Consider the following 24678-nt stretch of genomic DNA (forward strand, 5'->3'; position numbering starts at 1 on the left):
TGTAATTATCTTCAACTTTTTAAATTTTAAGAAAGAATAGTGATTTATCCTAAAGGAAAGATGAAGTTAAAATTACTATTTATAATTAGAATTTTATTTTACACAGCTTGATTCAAAGGATTAACTGAAATAAAGTTTGTCTGATATTGCAGAACATCTGACAAGAACAATAATAAACAACTTACTGTCAATTCCTTTAATACCCGCATTCCACATGTATGACAAAAGGACAAAATAAATACACTGAAATCCTGAAAAAGTGTATTTATCTGCTTTTAATTCAAAAAAAGCCCATGATTTTTTGGGAGGTGATACAAGATTGTTTTCCAGTCAGATCATAATTTCTACAATCTTTGTAATAACCATAAATTCAAAAGGTTCCCGCTCTCCCCACCCCAATTCACTTTTGGCACCTACACATGAAATATTGCTTCTGAAAAATGGGGAAAAAAACGTGCTGAACACTGGCTTTTATCCTGCTGCTCCTTTTTGCTCCTTTCCTGAAAAAATGTTTCTGATTGCTGAATATGGAATACTGATACAAGAAGAAAGATTAATAATATCTCATCATGAAAATCTTTTTCTAACTAACTACATAGATATCTCAGAAAATGTATTAGAAACAGCAGCCAATTCTCAGAGGTAAAGGGGCAATAACTTATCTTTCCCTGCTTCTTCTAATTTTAAATCTAGAATTACAGCACAACTCTATCAGAGGTAGCAGAAGGTCTGGCATAGGCTCCGGCTTCATGATTTTAGAATATGACTTTAACTCATCACAACTTTCAGAAGAATTTGCGTGACACAAAGTCACTAAAGAGGAGGCCCACTCACCCTCTGCACACGAGTGTTGATTGGAAGACAGATGCATCAGTTGATTACCACAGGAGAAGGTAAAGCCTAACCACGCGACCAGCAATTAGGAGAGGACTTAGCCAAAGAACTTAAAAAATCTGATTGCAAAAGTATGTCATTTATACTACTCTTGAGTCTTCACTTAGTCCACCAAAAAAAAAGGTTCCTACACTAAAATCAGGATGCTGCAGGAGAAAAAGAACCAATACAGACTATAATTGGCCAATATTTAAATATGAAGAAACCAACTCACGACTTTCATTTTTCATATGTGAGGAGGATTTATGAGCTTGGTGTTGACCTATTTGGCACAATTCAATTTCATTTTTTCAGCTATGCTTCAGTTCCACAGGGTATTGCCAAGAAATTTATCCAAAAAACTCCAGATTTTTCAGTGTCATTAGAGCTTAATGGATTTTTCTTAGCACTACTGCTAAACTGATAAAAGGGCAGGGGAGGGAATCTTACCCCACCCCACTCTTCCAAAACCTAATAAGACACTATTCTTTCAAAACAAGAAGACGGTAATGTTATAAATCTAGGAACAAAATAAGATGCTATGACAATACTTTTTCTTTTTAATTAACATTTGACTTTCCCATCTATAGCACTGCATATGTAGTTAAGCTTCAGGGAGGTAGGGAGGGAGGAAGGGAGGGAGAGATGGAAGGAGAGAAGAAACTCCAAAACCTCCTGACCAAGCAGCCGTTCTACTGCACGGACAGGGGCTCATTTCTTCCGCCAGCCATTGAGTCACAAAAATTTTTCCCCATTTAAAGAAGTATGCGTGAATGAGGTTGGGGAGAGCAGGAAGCACAACCAAGAAATGAACTACAGTCTTCTCTTTACCAACCCAGCCCTGTGTCCTTAGCGGCAACTGATGTCATCCACCATCTTGGCATTCACAGTAAGCAACATCTTTCTTTCAAACTTTTCTTGTTCTTGCTGCTTTTCTTGCCGTTCTTGTCTTTGTTTTCTGACATCTTCTTTGCTCTGATTTCTCTCATTAAGTCAAAGAACACCTGGGGGTGGGGAGGAAGAGGTGAAAAGAGTAGGGGAAAAAAGGCTATTTAACAATTTAATGAAACCATTCGAGTAAGCAGGATATGTAGTTATATTTTAAAGCACAAAGCCAAACTTATTTTTATAAACCATATGCCAACAACAACAAAGATCTAGAGCAGCAAATAGGAATAAAATAATCTTTAAAACATATTTTACTTATACAAAGTGAACATCTCTGCTCATATCATACAGCTGGTTCCCATAAGGACAGAATCGCCATACTGTTTCCTACCATTCCACGACTGGTTTCAAAATGATAAAATCTTTTCTTATGGTAAGTATGACGAAAAGTAAAACACGTTTTTGAATAGAACAGACCTACAACAGTTTGTGAAATTTATAAACACCTGAGAGTCACAGAGCAATCAGACTTTCTAGCATTCCCAAACACCAGAAAAGGGCTGCTAGGTGCTTTATACACCTCCATATCTTATTCAGTCCTTACAATGACCCTATGAAGGTTGGAACATCATTGTGCATGACAGCTTTCCCAGCATAACTCCACAACAGCACACCTGGGAATGTGGTAGGGTGGCAGAAGGAAGGAATAAAGCATAAACAAACTAAGGCTCCTGCACTATGAACCCGGGCAGAGGGAGGGGTGACCTGCCACATGTCTCCTGATGTAGAACCCCATACCCTAATTCTCAGGAACAATCACTCCTCCACTCTTTGCGAAGTTGGCTGAGAGGAACTTTATCAAGAATTGATGAGACTTGTCCTTTGAATGTCAGTGTGTTGTTTAGATACAGATTATAATTTGTCACAGTAGTTTGGGTTTTGCCCTCTGCTACCAGCAATCACACCAGAGGACTGATTATCCCAAGCAGACAAAATGAGCCTCTTACAAAGAGACATCTGAGATTTCTCACGGAGAACAATGGAGACAAAGTGTGAGATCGAGCATAGAATTTTATCTTTGGACATTCACATAAAATCACAAGCTCCTATCTTCCACTTTCATAGACATATCTTCTCCTTGATGAAAAGCAAGATCCAGTTTCTGGAGTGTGGGACTCCACATGCATCTACCACCAGCTCCAGGCACAGAAAAGACCCTCCCACCCCCCTCAGCTGGATCAGACTGACCTAAGCACCTCTTTTCACCAGCCTCTCAGAAAAATACCTTGCCCATAACAGCAACAGTGAAAAGCTTCAAATGTCACAGGTTTTTCTTTTTGCTCTAACAGCAAAAGGCAAGAAGAGGGTAATGGAATGCGTCCAACTTAAAGTGATGACAGAGTTATTCACGGCTGATCGTATCGCATCTTTCATGTAAACTGTTTACAAGTGAATACAATGCTGCCAGTCATAAGTTTCTGCTGGTTCCTGTTTGGCAGGTCAGGCTGGTCCAGTGGAGGAGTGGGAGATGATAAGCCGCTGTGCATAGCCCTCTCCCTACTCCCCCCATCCCATCCAAAAAATACACATTGACAGTCCCATGCCAAGGAAGTCTTCCCGATTTTTTTTAAATGAAGGATACATCTGTGTGTTTTCCACAGCTAGGAAATAATTTGATAGGAAGAAAGATTTTGAGTAGCACAAGAATAAACCTAAGAGTTGAGATAACAATACAAGAGAACGTAACTGACAAGTGAACACACTTGGTTGCAGACTACTACTAAACAGAGTTATGCTGTAGGTACTGCCAAAGTGCTTCTGAACTGATCCCCTTCTAATACCAACATTCTGAATACCAATATTCTTCTAGTATCACTTCAAGCTAAAGTAAAGCTTGGGTAAAAATCTCTCCCCCATCAGGTAAGAAGCAAAGGAGAATTATTTCTCCACAATAAAGAGAAACAGAAGAAGGGATTTGGGGAATTCAGATGCTGATGCTACATAACACAAAGCAGACATGTCCACTGTCTTGGCTGCCAAAGTGATATGTCATTTAGACTTTACAAGAGCATGGGTCATGAAGTAAGTGCTAATGAGCAAGGCGAAGGCACAGGGAAAGCCTGCTCTTTAAGGCTATCTGTCTCAGCTGTGTGGCAACCACCTTGAACCTTAATTTTTTAATTAAAAAAAAAAGGCCTAATAATAGCAATCCCTGTTAGGTGGAATTTCATTTTATCAGCATTCATTATTGTCAAGTTCACTCTTAACATTAGCTTCAGAGATTTGAATGAGAAAGTACGCTGGGGATGGGATAAGAGAGAGAAAAGAGATACCAGAGAGTTGATCCTGATGGCAAATACTGTTTAGAGACTAAACTATAAAGACAGAACACCTTGGCTCTGTCAGTGGACAGTAAGGTGAAAAGAATAAATCTAACAAATAACTCAGTGAGAATGAAATCAAGAGACGCCATGTTTCTTTCAAGGCCACCTTTGGGGCAACCTTCTAAGTAGCATGACACTGCCAGCCCTGCTCCTCATGAGCAACAGGCTGTGGAAGAGAGCATGGGGAAGCTAATTATGACTGTCCTTCTAGTACAGTCTTCACAAACCAGTGGCCTCAGTTTGCCATCCTTCCAAGGACTGTGCCAACGGTAAGCATATTCGAATGAAGCTTCATAACAAAGCAAAAGGACTCTGTGGGTTGTTTTAAGTACAGGGTCCCAATGCTTCTCATTATAATGGCTTAGACATCCGGAGAAATCAGTCCTCACCTAGTTCCCATAAATGGCTCCCACAAAAACAGACAAGTGAGATGTCTACCCTCTGCTATCTTCCAGGAACACATGGAGAGCGGGTGCCTACCTTGTCCACGTTGGCCCGCGTTTTTGCCGATGTCTCCACATACTGCACACCCCACTCTTCGGCTTTACTCCTTGCCTCCTCAATGGGCACCTGCCTCCGCTCCTCTAAGTCGGACTTGTTTCCCACGACGAGCAATGGAATTTTATCTTCTTCGGCCTTAACACGGAGGATCTGTTCCCTGAGGTGTTACATCAAAAATACAGCAGCTAAGAAAGCTAGAGCAAGAAAAGAACCCCATTGTGTTGACACATCTAAATAAAAGGCTTTCCTAAGGCAGAAGAAGAAATAGCTACACTTAGGGCATGTTCCAGGGAAGCACTCCCCACAGGCAATTATGAACTAGACAAGTGTTTTCAAAGTCTGGTGTTTGCAAAATCTTTGCCTGCATCAGAATCACCTGGGGTGCTCTTACAAATGCAGATTTCTGGGCCCAACAGTCCTACAGAAGTAGATGTCTGGTTAGGAGCCCAGGATTCTGCATTCCAACAGGTCCCCAATTTATGTTTATGCACAAAAAAGAAAGGAAAAACTTGGGAATCTCTGAGATAAAAGCAAGCTAAAATAGAAGTATCTCCATAAAATGCTTAAAAATTCCCCAGAAAAAAATGGTATAATTTATTGGTGACAGTAAAAGCTATGAAATCCAGTGTTTTTCATATGGAAGGTGGCAGCCTCTTAGCAGACTGCAAAGTCAACTTGGTGGGTCACAACCAGCAGTTGTTTTTTCCCCCTCAGTGAAATAGAATATTATAGAAAAGAATAGAACAGAACAAAAACATGCAAGGGAATCTCAAGTAGTAAAGGTAAGTATGGTTTTATGAAATTTCTGTTTATTAGATCTGCATGTGTGTATCCAACCCCCCTCCCCCCGCTACACAGTTTCCATTTAGACACAATAAATGTTGCAGGCAACAGAATGGGGACAGATATATTAGGCAATAATCATATTTCAATGCACATTATTTTTCTACTACAATGTGAAAAAAACTAAAGAAAATAGTCCAAAGCCGATGATATGTTCTTCAAAAACATCATCTCTAAAAAAACCATTACCTACAGAACATTACATTTTACCTCTACTAAAAATATCAGCTATCTAAAAGTATTCATCAAAACCAAATAGTAAACTAATTAAATTAAATATTTCACTTCCATTATTTTGGTCCAGTGGGGACATTTCTACTTAAGAGTCTCTTTCAAAAATGTATTTTGTGGAGATCCGCATTGATTATTTTTTTTATGATATAAGCTAATATTTCACAATGATAAAAATAATTCTTTAATTTCTTTATAGTCAATTTAAGTACCAGATATCAAATATTTTAAGACAAATGAAAAGGAAGAAAAGATGCTTAAAAATTGCCTCTACTTAGCTTTTTTGTATCCTACATTTGAATAGGGGTCAAAGAACGTGATACATTTATAAATTATATGATCAATATAAACTATGAACAATAAAAACTGATAGCTTGCTGTCTCAAAGTCTTGCAAGGGCATGTAAAAGTGTCTCATTAATGAACATACTGATCCAAAAATGGGAATATCAAGTTCTGGTCTCTTGTGACAAGCCTATTTATCTCAGTCCAAGGTATACGGTCTAGGAAAATTTCAAGGAAGATGAGAGTATATTAACATTTCATTTTATGTTGGGGCCTTTCCAATTGGAAGATAAATACAGAAATGTTATGTTCTAAAACTGCTAACAGGCATAAAGTAAAGTGACTAAGTCTAATCAAAAGGTTAAACTTAGTCCAGATAATCCACCTCCACTCTTCTGTTTCCAGTGACATGAGAAACCTCACCAGCTCTGGGACTTCTACCTGAGTCCAGAGTTCAAGTCAGAAGAACTAACTTCCCCTTCTTTCTTTTTGTTTTAGGTATTCATCTGTTCTTGTCCTCTAAGGATCCCTCTTCTCACATACCAACCAAAACCCTTTTCCAAGATGAGGTGAGACTGCTCTGACCCTATGAGAATGCACACATATTATCTGTGTGCATTTGATGATCGGGGGGATAAGACAAGGGGCAGTGTCTATCCTCTGGAGATGAGTTCTACTGCCCAGCACTTCCCTTCTTGGTGAGTCATGGAGCTATGGGAAATCAAAATGCTCAGGACAGGGAAGAAAATAAGACAGTGTATGCATCTGTCCTGTTTTATCCTCAAGGAGGCATAAGAACAGGACTATGTAAGACGCAAACACAATTATAAATACATGGGCTAGCTATATTCAAATATAGAAATCTCCAGGTATGTCTGAAAAGTCTAAAAATTAACAGGACTTCCCATAATGAGTCCTAGTCATCTAATTGATCACCATCACACACACTACACACTATACTTCCAGAGAACTGCAATATTCAACTCACTGAAGACTGGGAACTATGAAGCGTGACAGCTGAGGCACCGCCTTGCTGCCTTCCACTCGCTCTGCGGGTTTGCCTGAACTCACCCCGAGGCCCCTCTGGCTCACTGATGCTTCCTTCTGCATCATGGGGGGTATTTAGCCTCCTCATTCCAACCTTTGGCTGATCACCTTATTTTCTGACCAGAACTTGCTGAAGAATAAAAAAAAAAATTACTGGTTTTTGTTTTGTTCCCTCTTGAATTCCCTATTAGGCTCTAGATCTGCTTCTTAAAATAAAAACAGATATGTTTTTAAGGAAGAGAGATGGAAAAATATAACTGTGTAAGAGAAATGGGAAGGATATAGGGTAAAGAGAAAGTTACAGGAGATAAGAATTACACCCAAAAGCCTCATTATTTCTTTATAACAAAGTGACCTTAAGCATCTTTAACTGCCACATTTTAAAACAAAGTATAACAGTGAATGTCCTCCTCACTGTGGAAGCACCCCGGGCCGACACTGTGTGAGGGCCCAGGGACACAAGGATAGGTGGCTACCATTCCTGCCTGTATGGAATTCACAGTCTACTGCATCGTTTAATTTCAATTCTCAACTAACAAGTGCACTTTCAGAAAAAGAAAGAATTTCTCATGCTCAATAAACTTGCCCATGGTTACAAAGCCAGTAAGTGGCAGGACAGGTATTCAAACCAGATCTATCTGATTCTAAAACCAGTTCCTTCCCCTCCACTATGCTGAACGTCTTTACAGCAGCAGCAAATGGTCATTCTGACTTCCTTCTTTCACTCTCTTGCCAATGTTTCATAAACCTCAAAATAGATAAAAATTATTACCTTTTTAAGTAAAATTATAAAAAAGATTAAGATAGTTAACTCTTATCAATCACTGTCTCTCAGGCAAAAACTACAGTTTCTTGAGTATATAAAATAGCTTTATCCTCTTTCAAAGACAACAAGCTTTTTAAGAAAATTTATATTTAGACATCATAAACAGGGAAGCTCAAAGAGATTACATTTATGTGCCAAGATCCAGAAAGCCCCAGAAAATTCTTTAGACAGAATTTTTCCTAATAACAAGCTCAGCCCTATACCACGATGCTCAGTCCCAAATTCCCTTCTAAGACTAAAACATATGAGAAAGGAAGGCAAAAAGCCTCCTGGAGCTTCAGTTATTCCATTTCAAACACACCTGAATTCAGCAGTCGCTGTGAAGGATTCGTGTTCTGTAATTGAGAACACTAGCAGAAAACCTTCCCCGCTCCGAAAGTAGTTGTCTCGAATGGCTGCATAGTCCTCCTGTCCAGCGGTGTCCAGAATATCTATCTGGACCTCCTCTCCATCGAGAACCACTTTCTTTCTGTAACTGTCAGCTTTGGTAGGTTCATAGTCTTCTACAAACTGAGGAAATAAACATTACCAGTAATTAAAGAAGTTGTAAGTAATTAACAAAAATTTTTAAGTTTTAAAATCTGCCAAAACATAAAATTTGATAAATGGGTAGTTTGCCTACATTCAATTGAGTATCTGAGTGCCTATATCACACTATGTATAAGGAACTATAAAATGAAAATAACACTTTATGTAACACTTCAGTTCCACAGTTCTACCATTTTTTATTTTGTTTTTAAACCATCAGGACAAATATCCCCATTTTACAGATAAGGAAACCAGGCACAGAGCAGAACACTTGACAATATTATAGTCACTACAAAATTATAATACAAACACAGGAAAGGGCAAGAAACAGGAGTTCCTATTCATAATCAATAGAAGTATAAAACTCATCTGAAAAGTAGTTTGACAAAAGGCTTAAATAACTATATAGCATGATAAACTCCAAATGGGTCAAAGATTAAATGTAAAAAATAAAACCACTGAAGTATTAGAAGAAAATGTGGGTGAAATACTTCTAATACTTTGAAGTAGGAAAGGCCTTTTTAACTATGATTCAAAATCCAGAAGCCATGTAAAAAAAAAAATTGATAAATTATACTACATAAAAAAATTTTAAAACCTTCTGTATGGCATAATATAATGAACAAAGACAAATGACAGAGAAAAAATATCTGAACCCATATTACAAAGAGCTAATCTCTTTAATATATAAAGAGTTCCTAGAAACAGAGGGGGGAAAAAAGGTCAATAATCCAATGGGAAAAGTGGGCAGCAGACATAAATAATTCATAGAAACAAAAATACACATGATGCTAAAAATACGAAGATGTGTTCATTCTCACTAATACAGAAAATGAAAATTAAAACTACATTGAGACACTATTTTCACCTACCAGACTGGCAAAAATCCAAAAGTCTGACAACGTACTCCGAGAAAAGGTACTCTGTACACTGCTGTTGGGAGTAGGGAATAGGATAACCCCTACGGAGAGGAATTGGTAACATCTGATCAACTGAGAGAAGCGCTTAACCTCTGTCCCAGCCATCCTGCTTCTAGGAATCTAATCTACAGAAACACCTACACAAGAACACACAAGGTAACTGACACTGTGTGTAACAGCAAAAGATTAAACACCTCCCAAATGCTCAGCAATGGGGATCCACATAATGGAATACTACACTGTTACAAAAAATGAGGAAGATAATGACATACAGATATGTAGAGATCTCCAGAATATACGTACAGATATGTAGAGATCTCCTTGTTATAATACCACACTCTGACCAACTGATTATTGCTTTTGCATAAGGAAAGTAGGGAGAGTAAAGAACAACTTTTAAATATACATTTATGTGTGTGTGTGTGTGTGTATTATGTACTTACCAAAAGAACACCCTGGAAGGACAAACAAAACAAACTTAAAACTGTTAGAAATACTGAAACAAATGAGCCTAACTGAATATTAAATTGGTAATGAAGCCACACAGAAAAAGAATTTAATTAATTCAGAAGACTTTATTTGTTTTGTTTTGTTTTTTTTATTTTGGCAGCTGGCCGGTACAGGGATCCAAACTTGTAACCTTGGTGTTATAAGGCTGTGCTCTAACCAAATGAGCTAACCAGCCAGCCTAATTCAAAAGACTTTAGAACAAAGTATTTTGGTAGAATGCATCCCACTTAAAAAGGCTCAGAACAAAACATTTCAAAGAAATGTTGAACTTCTTTTGGTGGTTATATTATTTAATAATAATGATATTAGTACTTTAAAGCTATTTTCTTTATATTACGTTATATATCAAATAAGTAATCTTAGTGAAGCTAGAAATCAAGAAATTCAGAAAAAAGTAAATTAATGACAATATACAATTAAAATTGAACTGGTGCTGGTATAACTGGATATCCATATTCAAAAGAATGAAGTTGAACCCCTACTTCATACCGCACACAAAAATTAATTCAAAATGGGTCAAAGACCTAAATTTAGGAGATAAAACTATAAAATCTTAGGAGAAAAGACAGGCATAAACCTTCATGACCTTGGATTTAGCAATGTCTTAGATTTGAACCCAAAAGTACACACCCAACAAAGAGAAAATAGATAAATTGCATTTCACCAAAATTAAAAACTTTCATGCTTCAAAGAACACCATCAAGAAAATGAAAAGACAACCCAGAGAATGGGAGAGTATATTTGTAAACATGTCTAATAAGGGACTTGTATCCAGAATGTATAAAGAACTCTTAAAACTAAAAATAAAGACAAATTACCCAATTAAAAAATAAAGGATCTGAATAGACACCTCTCCAAAGAAGATACACAAATGGCCAATAAGCACATGAAAAGATGCTCAGCATCACTGGTCATTAGGGAAATGCAAATCAAAACCACACTGAGATCCCACTTCACTCCCACCAGGGTGGCTGTAATCAAAAAGATGGACAGTAACAAGTGTTGACAAGGATGTGGAGAAATTGGCACCCTCATATATTGGTGGCAGGACTGTAAAATGGTGCAGCTCTGGTAGAAAAGAGTTTTGTTGTTTCTCAAAGAGTTATACAGAGTTACCATATGCCCCAACAATTTCATGCCTAGATATATACCCAGGAGAATTTAAGACATATGTCTACCCCAAAACTTGTACACAATATTCATAGCAACATTATTCATAATAGCCAAAAAGCAGAAACCCAAATATCCATCAGTTGGTGAGTGGAGAAACAAAATGTGGCATATCCAGACAACAGCCATCCCTATATGGGATCCAAACCTGTGGCCTTGGTGTTATCAGCACTACACTCTCCTGAGTGAGCCACGGGTTATGGTATGTGAATTATATCTCAATTTTTTGAAAAAGGAATGAAGTGCTGATATAGCTGCACTATGCATGAACTTTCAAAACACTGTGCTAAGTGAAAGAGACCAGACATAAAGGCCATATGTGGGATATATCCATTTAAATGAAATGTCCAAAATAAGCAAATCCATAGCAACAGAAAGTGGTTACCAGAACCAGTGGTGAGACAGGGGAAGAAGTAATGAGGAATGACTGCCAACACATGGCTAGCCAGTGTGGGGATCCGAACTCTTGACCTTGTTATCAGCACCGCACTCTACCGAGTGAGCCACGGGCCGGCCCTTGACCTTGTTATAATACCACACTCTAACCAACTGATTGTTGCTTTTTTTTTGAGTGATTAAAAATGATCTAAAAATTAGAAAATGGTGATGGTTTTCATATCTGTATGAATATACAAAAAAACCTGAATTGTACACTTTAAAAGAGTGAATTTCATGTATATGAATTATAACTTAATAAAGCTGTAATTTAACTTTTTTTGTATTTTAAAAATTGAATTGAAAAATATCAATATATTGGGCCAGCCCGTGGCTCACTTGGGAGAGTGTGGTGCTAATAACACCAAGGCCACGGGTTCAGATCCCTATATAGGGATGGCCAGTTAGCTCACTTGGGAGAGCGTGGTGCTGACAACACCAAGTCAAGGGTAAAGATCCCCTTACCGGTCATCTTTTTAAAAATAATAAAAATAAAAAATATCAATATAAACTTAAGGGTTGTTTGAGGAATTCTATTAAAAAGAGCCTCATACAATTGACAGCTACTAATTTGAATGATTTTAAATCTAAAAATAAAAATACTACGACATGTTTAATATTAGGTTCCCTTAAATGTACAGTAATAAATTATCTTCAAATAGAGAAAATGTGAAAACTTGCCTATGCTTCACAACAGTATTCTTCTAATTCCTTTTCAAGGAAACAAATACATGACCCAAAAAACCTTTCCTCCCAAAACACCACCACCCCGGAAAATCTCTGAATTCTACCATAAATCATCTCAACTGCATATTTCTGAGCTGCCAAGGGTAAAACCAGCCAGTGTTCCATTGATTCCGGTAGAAGTCAGAATGTCCTGATATGCCCACATACCTCTGCCCTAAGTGAAAAGTGTGCTTATTATTAGAACACTTTTATTATTAGAATGGGAGAGTATATTTGTAAACATATGTCTAATAAGGGACTTGTATCCAGAAAATATAAAGAACTCTTAAAACTAAACAAAAAGACAACCCAATTAAAAAATAGGTAAAAGATCTGAATAGACACTTCCATTACAACCCTAATGCTTATATTTTTCAGCTAGAAATACAAAATTACCAAAGTCTTTGCATCCTTTAAGATCAACCATTCTTAGTCTCTACTGGCCTTGCAGGGCAACATGTGATTCATTTTCAGATGCTCAAGACACACAGGCCTAAGCAAAACTTCACCCTGACCCCTTCTTACTGAGCCGTATTTAAGGTGACTCTGCCATAGACTGAAAGTCTCAAGTAGCTGCTGATGAAGCCTCCCACCTCCCCAATCTCACTTTCCCAGAAAAAAAAGATAAAAGTCTTCAAGTATGTTAGGCCAAGGATAAAAAGGTTAAAATCTCCAATTGCCTTGGCACTGGCAGTTCCCTCCAACTTTTCTCAAAGTCAGAACTTAGACAAGAATAAAAACTCCTGGGACTGTGACTCCTTCCACAATGCAATTTTCATGAAAAGTCCATCACATAAGCTAAAACAAATTTTAACCTAAGGGTAAGCATTGGACCATGAACAAAGAGTTTGGCCCACAAGACTAGGCAACCAGCATCCCTGAGTATAAGACTCAGTTTCCTCTGCTATGAAATCAGGTTTGAATAGATCTCTCAGGCAAGAGTTACCACACCTGGCCACATGCCAGAACCACCAGAAGAGTGTCACAAAAATAAAGAGTCCCAGTTCTCAACTCCAGAAATGTTGTTGAGGAGGTATTTTTTAAAAAGGTTACCCAGGAGATTCTATGATCAGTTAGGTTTGGAAATTGCTGCCAAGGTCTCTTCAAGCTCCAAAATTATGATTCTAGAACTATCCTGGTCCACTATAATAGCCACTAGCCACATTTCAAGTGTACAATAGCCACATGTAACTCTAATCCTATCTTCCTAATCCTAATTTCCCTCCTCACCCTTTTTTCTCCAGCCTCTCTAACAAAAGAAAAATAAGAAACTTTTAGTAAGTTAAAGTTACTAAGATTATGATTCTAAAATATCCTGTCCAATACAGTAGCCACATTTCAAGTGCACAATAGCCACATTTACTGAACAGTATATAGAACATTTTCCTAATCGAGAAAGTTCTATTAGACAGCAGTGTTTTAGAAAATAAATTAAATACTCTCCCAAACACACATCATTTCATTTCCATTCTTTCCTTGCCGTCGTTTCATTTTACCATTTCTTCAACAACTGCTGCTTTTCAGTCCTCGAATACGTTAGCCCATGAGCTTTCCTATTTCTTGTGAAGAAACTAGGAAGAAGAGAAAACATTCTTGACTCTTCTGCATGCATCTTTTCCCCTCCCTCCTGACACACACACACACACACACACACACACACACACACACACACACACACACACACACACACACACACACACACACACACACACACACACACACACACACACACACACACACACACACACACAGCAAAAATGAAGCATCCAGAATAGGCTGTCCTCATCTCCTATGGTTTCAGCAGCAGTACTGAGCAGAACGGAGTCCCAGAGTAGAGTTGGGCTCTGTATCTGAACTTGCTCTTGGATCTGGCATCCTGGGGCCTCTCAATCACCTACTCTGGAGGGAAATCTTCCTTCTTCTGATTGGTTAAAGCTCTGCTTCTAATTGAGGGTTTCTCAGCAACACCATTATCAATATTCTATACTGGATGATTCTTTGTTGTGGGGCTGTCCTGTGGGGTGCAGGATGTTTAGCAGCATCCCTGGCTTCTATCACTAGATGCTAATAGTACCCTCCCCGCAGTGTGACAACCAGAAATATCCCCAGACATTGCCAAATATTCCCTGGGGAGACAAAATCACCATCCTCCGTCTCTGTTAACAACTACTTCTCTCAATCCATCTCCCTAAACCTAGTACCCCTCTTCACTCTCTTTTCCCCAAGCTCTGTTACGGAAGAAAAATAAGGAACTTTTAGTAAGCAAATCACAAGTTAATAAGCAAAAGAAAATGAAAACTCAGAAACAAACAAAAAAGATTCCCAGAACAGACTTCTTTTTTTATGCAAAAACGTTTTGAGTAAATTCAGCAGGTTACACTAGAGATACTCGCTTTGGCCCTGAGTATGAGATTTTTTTTAAAAAGTAGGCATCAAACATAAAAGCTTCTCATTATAAGACATAGGGTAGTATGACCCAGGAGATCCACATTTTGGTCTGAAGCTTATTCATTTTGGGGTCCCCTCCTTAAGAATACAAAGTTAAACATATAATATTAGATACAAAAATGAATATTTATCTAGAATGAGAAAAGAAAGCATAATCCATTATAAAGTTTTAAAGACATAAATACTGTGATGAACACACCCTCCCTTAGATGACCCTCAGCAAGCAAGCCAGGCGGTTGGATACTGCCCTCCTCTCCAATGCAGACAGACCTGGGACTAGCTTTGAACTAACAGAATACAGCAGCAATGCAGGATTACCCTCATGATTCCATTTGTTTATACCAGACTCTGTCTTAGCTGACTGGAGACTGGAGCCTATCCTGCTGGCCTTGAAGGAATAAGCTGCCATGGTATGAACCACCTATGGAAAGGGCCGTGTGGCAGGAAAGTGCAGGAGCCCTGTAGAAGCTGAGAGCCCATGACCTACATCCACAAGGAACTGAACTCTGCCACCAGGGAGCTTGGAAGAGAACCCTGAGCCTCAGATGGGATCACAGCCATCACTGACACTTCAACTGGAGCACTGTGGGACACTGAGCAGAGGACTTAGCTAAGCCATGCTCTAACTTCTCACCTGTGCAAACTATGAGATAATATGTTGCTTTTGTTGTTTTATTTTTGGTGGCTGGCCAGCCCTTGACCTTAGTGTTACCAACACCTCACTCTAACCAAAAGAGCTAACCAGCCAGCCCCAATAAATGTATTTTGTTTTAATTTGCTAAATTTGGAGGCGCTTCTTCAAGATGGCGGTGGCTACGGTGGTTGGCACGGAGTAGCTGAGGTGGAAAAGGCGGCCACTGGGCCTTAGGCAGCCGGGAAACTTGTGGACCTTCCTCTTGCCGTCTCGTAAGGGAGGACCGCTGCTGGTGGCCGGTTGTGGGGGCTGACCGCCACTTTGCCCTTGGCAGGAGAGGATGCCTCGTTTACAGGCAACAGCTTTGAAGTACTGAACAGGAAAAGAACTGTTTCTTAGCTGCAAAAGTGAGTCTCTAAACAGGGAACGTGGCGCCATGGCTGCTGTTGATGCAGCCAGGATCCCGGAGGCCGGGGCCGCGCTGAAGGCGGCCAGCTGCCCTATTCAGGATTCGAGGTTTCAGGCCAGCATAAAAGAAGATTCCTGGGAGCACCTGAGCCACGCCGCGGGACCGAGCGAGCAGCCCGAGGCGGCGGCGGCCGAGAACGGGACGGCGACAAAGCAGAGGCAGAGAGGGAGCAGCCCGACCCGGCACAGCCCTGTGAGTGACCACCGACCCGGCCCTGCTCGGGGGGCTGATGCCCGCCCGGCTTCCGCCTGCGTCACCGGGCCACTCACCGCCCCCGGGGCTGCCTCCATTTTCTCAGGTGGTGGCAGCTCCGGCCCGGCTCAGCCAAGCCTGCCCTCCTTGCCTGGCTCGGCTCCTCACTGAGCCTTCCCACTTGCTTGCTCCAGCGCGGGGCTTCCCGAGACCTGCGGGCCGGCCTCCCCTTCTACTCCCTCCGCAGTTCTCTGGCGGGGCTGGTGGCGTGGGGCGTCCCCGGCCAGCGTCGGGAGGGCAAGGAAGTACGGGCTGGGCCGACTGTCACTCCACCGCACCCTAGGCTCCGGCCCCCGGTAAACTTCCTGTTACTGGGAGGTAGATACCATCTCTGCGGCCACCAGTTCGGAAAAACGCGTAACTGATTTCGGGTTAGGAATAGTGTGGTTGGAGAGTTCCCAAGTCCGCTTGAACCTGCCGGAGAGCTGACTGCGGGCGGGCACCAGACTCGGTCCACGCCGGGGGGATACAAAGGTGAACCGTGTGCTGCGGGCTCCTCCCCCAAGGAGCTCAGGCTCTGGTGAAGGAGATAAGACAAGTACACAAATAACCGCGATACCAGGAGGAAGGTGATAAGTCCCCAGAAAGATCTACACAGTGCTACAAAGGAACCCAGAGCGACCGGTCGTCTGTGCCTAGCAGAAACCTGGTAGACTTCCTGGGCGAGGCGGTGCCGAGCAGGGTCTTGAAGGCCCAGCTGATAGACGAGGGTTGCATCAGCACAGCACTCTCCCGAGTGAGCCACAGGCCGGCCCCAGACGAGGGTTGCAGAAGACACGTCCCAGCCCAGCACAGTGCGCACAGAGCGGGGAGACATCTGGCTAGGGAGGCGGAGACTCGACAGAAACCACACACCCTGGGCCGAGCCCGTGGCGCAATTGGTAGAGTGCTGTGCTGGGAGCGCGGCGACTCTCCCGCCGCGGGTTTGGATCCCATATAGGAACGGCCAGTTCGCTCACTGGCTGAGTGCTGGTCACGAAAAAGACAAAAAAAAAAAAAAAGAAAAAAAAAAAAAAGAAAAAAAGAAACCACACACCCTGTGGGGCCGCCACTGCACGATCCAACAGCCCGGGCCAGAGTGCACGGAACAGGGAGAAGTCTTGCACAGGAAGTGAAAGCTCAGCAGAGATAACACACCCTGCGGTACCGCCCCATGATCCAGCAGCCCAGCAGAGTCCAGGCTGACCAGAAAGGTGGCTCCCCGGAGAGGCCCAAGACCTGAGGCAACCATACACACAAGGCACTAGAGGCCAAATGAGCAGTCACGGAGGTAGCCATACCAAATTGGCAACCACAGCAACATCTCAGTTAGTCAATAGTCTCAAACTGGTGGACTGTGAAACCCCCTGCCACAATGAATAAACATCAAAAAAAACATACCAGAAATACGAAAAATCAAGAAAGTACACTACCAAAAGTTAATAAATCTCAAACTCTAGATCCTATAGAACAAGAAGCCCTTGAAATGACTGACAAGGAATTTCGAGTGATAATTCTAAGGAAACTAAATGAGACACAAGAAAACTCAGCTAGACATCATGATGAAACGAGGAAAAGTATACAGGACCTGGAAGAGGAAATGTACAAGGAAATCAATGCCCTGAAAAAAATGTAGCAGAACTTGCTGAACTGAAGAAGTTATTCAGTGAAATAAAAAACACAACGGAGAGTTTAACCAGCAGGCTTGTGGAAGTTGAAGAGAGAACCTCTGAACTTGAAGATGGGCTGTTTGAAATAACACAAGCAGACAAAAAAAAAAAAAAAGAAAAAGAAAAAAGAATCAAAGGCATTGAAGAAAATCTGAGAGAGATATCAGACAACCTTAAGCACTCAAATATCCAAGTCATGGGTATTCCACAAGGGGAGGAAAAAGGAGATTGCATTGAAAACATATACAACAAAATAGTGGCAGAAAACTTCCCAGGTATAGGAAAAATCACAGATCTTCAGATCCAGGAAGCTCAAGGATCTCCAAACGTATTCAACCCAAAAAGATCTCTTCAAGACATGTTATAGTCAAATTGGCAAAACTCAAAGACAAACACAGAATCTTAAAAGCTGCAAGAGAGAAGCATCAAATCACTTATAAGGGAGCCCCAATCAGGCTAACATCAGACTTTTCATCACAAACCCTAAAAGCCAGAAAGGAATGGGATGAAATATTCAAAATACTAAAAGACAGAGATTGTCAGCCAAGAATACTCTACCCTGCAAGGCTATCCTTCCGAAATGAAGGGCAAATAGTATATTTCTCAGACAAACAAAAACTGCGGGAGTTCACTACCACACGACCACCCTTACAAGAAATTCTCAATGGAGTACTGGGTTTGGTTCCTGAAAAATAACTACCACTGCCATAAAACCCAAGAAAAATCAAAACCCACTAGTATAATAAAAATGGCATTCATGAAGAGAAAACAAACAAACAAAAACGCTATCTACAACCAACAAACACAGAAACCAAACAGTAAAGCAGAAAGCAAGGAACAAAAGACACCTAAAACAACCAAACAACCAATAAAATGCTAGGAATGAATCAACACCTTTCAATAACAACTCTTAATGTAAAAGGCTTAAATTCCCCAATCAAAAGACACAGACTGGCTGACTGGATCAAAAAGGAGGACCCAACTATATGCTGCCTACGAGAGACCCACCTCACCCATAAAGATTCACATAGACTAAGAGTGAAAGGATGGAAAAAGATTTACCATGCAAACAGAAAAGAAAGATGAGCTGGAGTAGCTATTGTTATATCTGATAAAATAGACTTTAAACTAAAAACCATAAAAAGAGACAATGAGGAACACTACTTAATGATAAAAGGACTGATCCATCAAGAAGACATAACAATCATAAATATGTACGCACCCAATGTTGGAGCAGCCAGATTTATAAAACAAACTCTATTAGACCTAAAGAAGGAAATAGACACTAATACCATAATAGCAGGGGACCTGAACACCCCACTGTCAATATTAGACAGATCATCTAGGCAAAGAATCAGCAGAGAAACACAAGATCTAAACAATACTCTAGACCAATTGGAATTGGCAGATATCTACAGAACATTCCATCCAACAACCTCAGAATATTCATTCTTCTCATCAGCACATGGATCATTCTCCAGGATAGATCACATATTAGGTCACAAATCAAGTCTCAATAAATTCAAAAAAATTGGAATTATCCCATGTAATTTCTCAGACCACAATGGATTAAAACTAGAAATTAATAACAAATGAAACTCTGGAAACTATACAAACACATGGAAATTAAACAGCATTCTACTTAATGACATATGGGTCCAAGAAGAAATCAAGCAGGAAATCAAAAAATTTATCGAAACTAATGAAAATAATGATACATCATACCAAAACCTGTGGGATACTGCAAAAGCAGTATTAAGGGGGAAATTTATTGCATTAAATGCTCACCTCAGAAGAATGGAAAGATGGCAAGCGAACAACCTAACACTTCACCTTAAAGATCTAGAAAAATAAGAACAATCCAAACCTAAAGTTAGCAGACGGAAAGAAATCATTAAGATCAGAGCAGAACTGAATGAAATTGAAAACCAAAAAACAATTCAAAAGATCAACGAATCAAAAAGTTGGTTTTTTGAAAAGATAAATAAAATTGACAAACCATTAGCATGGCTAACAAAAAAAAGAAGAGAGAAGACTCAAATAACAAAAATTAGAAATGAAAAAGGCGATATTACAACTGATTCATCTGAAATACAAGGAATCATTCGAGACTACTATAAACAACTATACACCAACAAATTTGAAAATCTGGAGGAAATGGGTAAATTTCTGGACACACACAAGCTCCCAAAACTGAACCATGAAAACGTAGAAAATTTGAACAGAACAATAACAATAAAGGAGATTGAAGCTGTTATCAGAAGGCTCCCAACAAAGAAAAGCCCAGGACCAGATGGATTCACAGAAGAATTTTACCAAACGTTCAAAGAGGAATTGACACCAATTCTTTACAAACTATTCCAAAAGATTGAAACAGACGCAAATCTCCCAAACTCATTCTATGAAGCAAACATCATCCTGATACCAAAACCAGGTAAAGATATAACCAAAAAAGAAAACTACAGGCCGATATCCTTGATGAATATAGATGCAAAAATCCTCACTAAAATACTAGCAAACAGAATACAGCAACACATACGTAAAATTATTCACCACGATCAAGTGGGATTCATCCCAGGGATGCAAGTTTGGTTCAACATATGCAAATCAATAAATGTGATACACCATATTAATAAAGTCAAACACAAGGACCATATGATCATCTCTTTTTTTTTTTTTTTTTTTTTTAATTTAATTTTATTTTTTTTATTTTGTTTGTCGTTTTTTCGTGACCGGCACTCAGCCAGTGAGTGCACTGGTCATTCTTATATAGGATCCGAACCCGCGGTGGGAGCGTCGCCGCGCTCCCAGCGCAGCACTCTACCGAGTGCGCCACGGGCTCGGCCCCATATGATCATCTCTATAGATGCTGAAAAAGCATTTGATAAAGTTCAGCACACATTCATGACAAAGACCCTCTATAAGCTAGGTATAGAGGGAAAGTATCTCAACATAATTAAAGCCATATGTGACAAACCCACTGCCAATATCATCCTGAATGGGGAAAAGCTGAAAGCTTTTCCTTTAAGAACAGGAACTAGACAAGGATGCCCACTCTCACCACTCCTATTCAACATACTGTTGGAAGTACTAGCCAGAGCAATTAGAGAAGAGAAGGAAATAAAAGGCATCCAGATCGGAAAAGATGAAGTCAAACTGTCCCTGTTGGCAGATGACATGATCGTATATATCGAACAGCCTAAAGCCTCTACAAAAAAACTCTTGGAATTGATAAATGATTTCAGCACAGTAGCAGGATACAAAATCAACACACAAAAATCAGTAGCATTTCTTTTCTCCAATAGTGAACATGCAGAAAGAGAAATCAAGAAAGCCTGCCCATTTACAGTACCCACCAAAAAAATAAAATTCTTAGGAACTGAGTTAACCAAGGAGGTGATAAATCTCTATAACGAGAACTACAAACCACTGCTGAGAGAAATTAGAGAGGATACAAGAAGATGGAAAGATATCCCATGCTCTTGGATTGGAAGAATCAACATAGTGAAAATGTCCATACTACCCAAAGTGATATACAAATTCAATGCAATCCCCATCAAAATTCCAAAGACATTTTTCTCAGAAATGGAAAGAACTATCCAGACATTTATATGGAATAATAAAAGACCACGCATAGCCAAAGCAATGCTGAGCAAAAAAAATAAAGCTGGAGGCATAACACTACCTGACTTTAAACTATACTACAAAGCTATAATAACCAAAACAGTATGGTATTGGCATAAAAACAGACACACTGATCAATGGAATAGAATAGAGAATCCAGAAATCAACCCACACACTTACTGCCATCTGATCTTTGACAAAGGCACCAAGCCTATTCACTGGGGAAGGGACTGCCTCTTCAGCAAATGGTGCTGGGATAACTGGATATCCATATGCAGGAGAATGAAACTAGACCCATACCTCTCACCATATACTAAAATCAATTCAAAGTGGGTTAAGGATTTAAATATACACCCTGAAACAATAAAACTTCTTAAAGAAAACAGAGGAGAAACATTTCAGGAAATAGGACTGGACACAGACTTCATGAATACGACCCCAAAAGCACGGGCAACCAAAGGAAAAATAAACAAATGGGATTATATCAAACTAAAAAGCTTCTGCACAGCAAAAGAAACAATTAACAGAGTTAAAAGACAACCAACAGAGTGGGAGAAAATATTTGCAAAATATACATCTGACAAAGGATTAATATCCAGAATATATAAGGAACTCAAACAACTTTACAAGAAAAAAAACAAGCAACCTTAGAGAACTAAAAGAAAAAAAAAAAAAAAAAAAAAAAACAAGCAACCCAATTAAAAAATGAGCAAAAGAGCTAAATAGGCATTTCTCTAAGGAAGATATACAAATGGCCAACAGACATATGAAAAAATGCTCAACATCACTCAGCATCCGGGAAATGCAAATCAAAACCACACTGAGATACCATCTCACCCCAGTTAGGATGGCTAAAATCCAAAAGACTCTGAACAATAAATGCTGGCGAGGTTGCGGAGAAAAAGGAACTCTCATACATTGTTGGTGGGACTGCAAAATGGTGCAGCCTCTATGGAAAATGGTATGGAGGTTCCTCAAACAATTGCAGATAGATTTACCATATGACCCAGCCATCCCACTGCTGGGAATATACCCAGGGGAATGGAAATCATCAAGTCGAAGGTATACCTGTTCCCCAATGTTCATTGCAGCACTCTTTACAATAGCCAAGAGTTGGAACCAGCCCAAATGTCCATCCCTCAGATGAGCGGATACGGAAAGTGTGGTACATCTACACAATGGAATACTACTCAGCTATAAAAACGAATGAAATACTGCCATTTGCAACAACATGGATGGACCTTGAGAGAATTATATTAAGTGAAACAAGTCAGGCACAGAAAGAGAAATACCACATGTTCTCACTTATTGGTGGGAGCTAAAAATTAGTATATAAATTCACACACAGACACACAAAAAAAAAAGCCGGGGAGGGGGGGAGAAGATATAACAACCACAATTACTTGAAGTTGATACGACAAGCAAACGGAGGGGACATTGGTGGGGGGGAAGGGGGGAGGGAGGTAGGTTTTGGTGATGGGCAACAATAATCAGCCACAATGTATATCGACAAAATAAAATTTAAAAAATTAAAAAATTAAAAAAATTTTTTAAATTTTTAAAAATTTTTTAAAAATCTGCTAAATTTGTGGTCATTTGTTACACAGCAATAGAAAATTAATACTAATACCACTGACATCACAAAATCCAGCAAAATAACACAATATTTTTATTAACTGCCTGACATACCTCTTGCACACCCTCTACTTTTTTTTTTGTTTGCTATATACTCGTTATCTTGTCATATGCCAATTGTTTTGAATTATTTCCCATAGAGAATAAAAAATAATTTAGTCTTTCCTCTATCATAGTAGATGAAAATTTCTCTTTGCATTGATAGTTTAAAAATGTGTTTTCAGCTTTACAACTATATGATATTACTAGTAATGAAAGTTTTAAGACTACTGTCAAATTTAAGAAACTGGTCAGGCTTCTTTGTAAGAAGCTATAAGATCTGGAAGAACTTTCTGGACCAATATCTGGCTCCATAAGTTTCAACACTTGTTTCTCCTCCACTGCCCACACATTTGCAGTGTCAGGTGCCATAGGACACGTTCATACCAGGATCCACCCCAGCCCCACACCTCACATCACAATGCCACCGAGTCAGCACAGCGGGTGGTAAGAATATTCCTACAGCTAACCACAACTTAACTATACAATAAAGGGACTGCAAACTATATGAATAGGTACCACTATCCCCCTACTAACCCTGTCCCTAATTCAACTCCCTTAGGCTAGATGCCAAAAATGCCCATGGCCACTCCAACAACACCCAACATAAGAGAAAGTGGGACAGAGGGAAAGGCTAGTGAAAAGTGATAGTGATCTCAACTGACTGCGGTTAAGATACCTTTCGCAAGTTTCACAAAGCACGTATCTATGTGGCTGCAATGCAGTGAGAGGCCTAAGTTTAAGCTCCACTCTGAGCACTCTCCTGCCTGCAGTACCAGCAAATGGACATCAAGCAAGGAAATTTGTTGTCACAGGAATCAAAGCTGTGTTGTCATTGGACTCAACACCAGTCATGTTATCCACATTAAGTGATGTCAATTTTGGGCAAGCATGGCACAAGCTTTACCTTCTGCATGGGCGAACCAGAGACCTGATATCTATCATTTGGGAAAAGATTAAGTTATCATGATAACTCAGCTCCCCTTTCACTCTCTCCCAAAATTGACTAGTCACAATGCTAAATGTCTGACATGTTCTTTAGAAATACCTGTACAAAGGCCCCTCTATCCTCCCTTGCTCCAGTTAGAAAGCTTGAAGTATAATAATGGAAATAATGTGAGCAGAGACCCCTCACATCCCTGCCAGAGTTGAAATTACTTACCTACAATCAGCAATACAGATCTTATGCTGGTTAGACAACCCCCAGCAAGCTATTCAGAAACCACCTTAACATGGATTGGCTCCATGAACCCCTATGCACATGGGGGGACAGGCATAGAACCACAGCTGGAGCAGGGACATAGCCACAGCAAATGCGATCATGAAGGCAGTCTGTGCCTGGTGTCTTACCTCATCGTACATGAACTGAAGAGTCAGGGCCGACTTGCCAACCCCTCCACTGCCAACCATGATCACCTTGTGAAGGGCCAAGGAGCTCTGGCTCTTACTCTTGTTTGCAGCCATCCTGCTGGTTTTCTGAGGTTGTGAAACACGGATAGAAGACCCAGTTTGAAGAACTGCTAATGACAAAGACAAAGACTTAGAGGGAGTTTGCTTTTTACCCAGGTGAAATCAAATGACATTCATAGCCCCTGGAAAAGCCTAACCCAGACATTCCAACAGAGTAGTACTTCTTCTAGGCTCCAGGCAGAGATGAAAGCCCTCCAACAACTCTGGGAATCATTGACCCCAGCAGAGCCAGGGCCAGAGCAAAGCCAAGACAAGAGAGAAGAAATGGGAACACACATGCCATGCTTGTACC

General features: G+C 40.0%; 1 protein-coding gene across 10 annotated transcripts in view; it reads right to left on the reverse strand.

The window, feature by feature from the left end:
* Positions 1-249: 249 nt before the first annotated feature.
* Positions 250-24678, reverse strand: part of RALB (RAS like proto-oncogene B) — a 70037-nt gene continuing 45608 nt past the window's right edge. For 7 of the 10 annotated variants that reach the window (XM_063096181.1, XM_063096153.1, XM_063096161.1 and 4 more), the window contains 4 exons: positions 24267-24433; positions 8179-8387; positions 4626-4803; positions 250-1877 (listed from right to left, as the gene is read on the reverse strand). In XM_063096181.1, the coding sequence (XP_062952251.1) occupies positions 1758-1877; positions 4626-4803; positions 8179-8387; positions 24267-24380 (621 nt within the window). In that variant the 5' untranslated portion in view covers positions 24381-24433 and the 3' untranslated portion in view covers positions 250-1757. Of the gene's footprint in view, positions 1878-4625; positions 4804-8178; positions 8388-24266; positions 24437-24678 lie in introns of all 10 variants that reach the window. The other 3 variants (XM_063096143.1, XM_063096165.1, XM_063096192.1) reach the window with 1 other exon arrangement.

The sequence above is a fragment of the Cynocephalus volans genome, chromosome 1 (genome assembly GCF_027409185.1).
Source record: "Cynocephalus volans isolate mCynVol1 chromosome 1, mCynVol1.pri, whole genome shotgun sequence".
Classification (NCBI taxonomy): domain Eukaryota; kingdom Metazoa; phylum Chordata; class Mammalia; order Dermoptera; family Cynocephalidae; genus Cynocephalus; species Cynocephalus volans.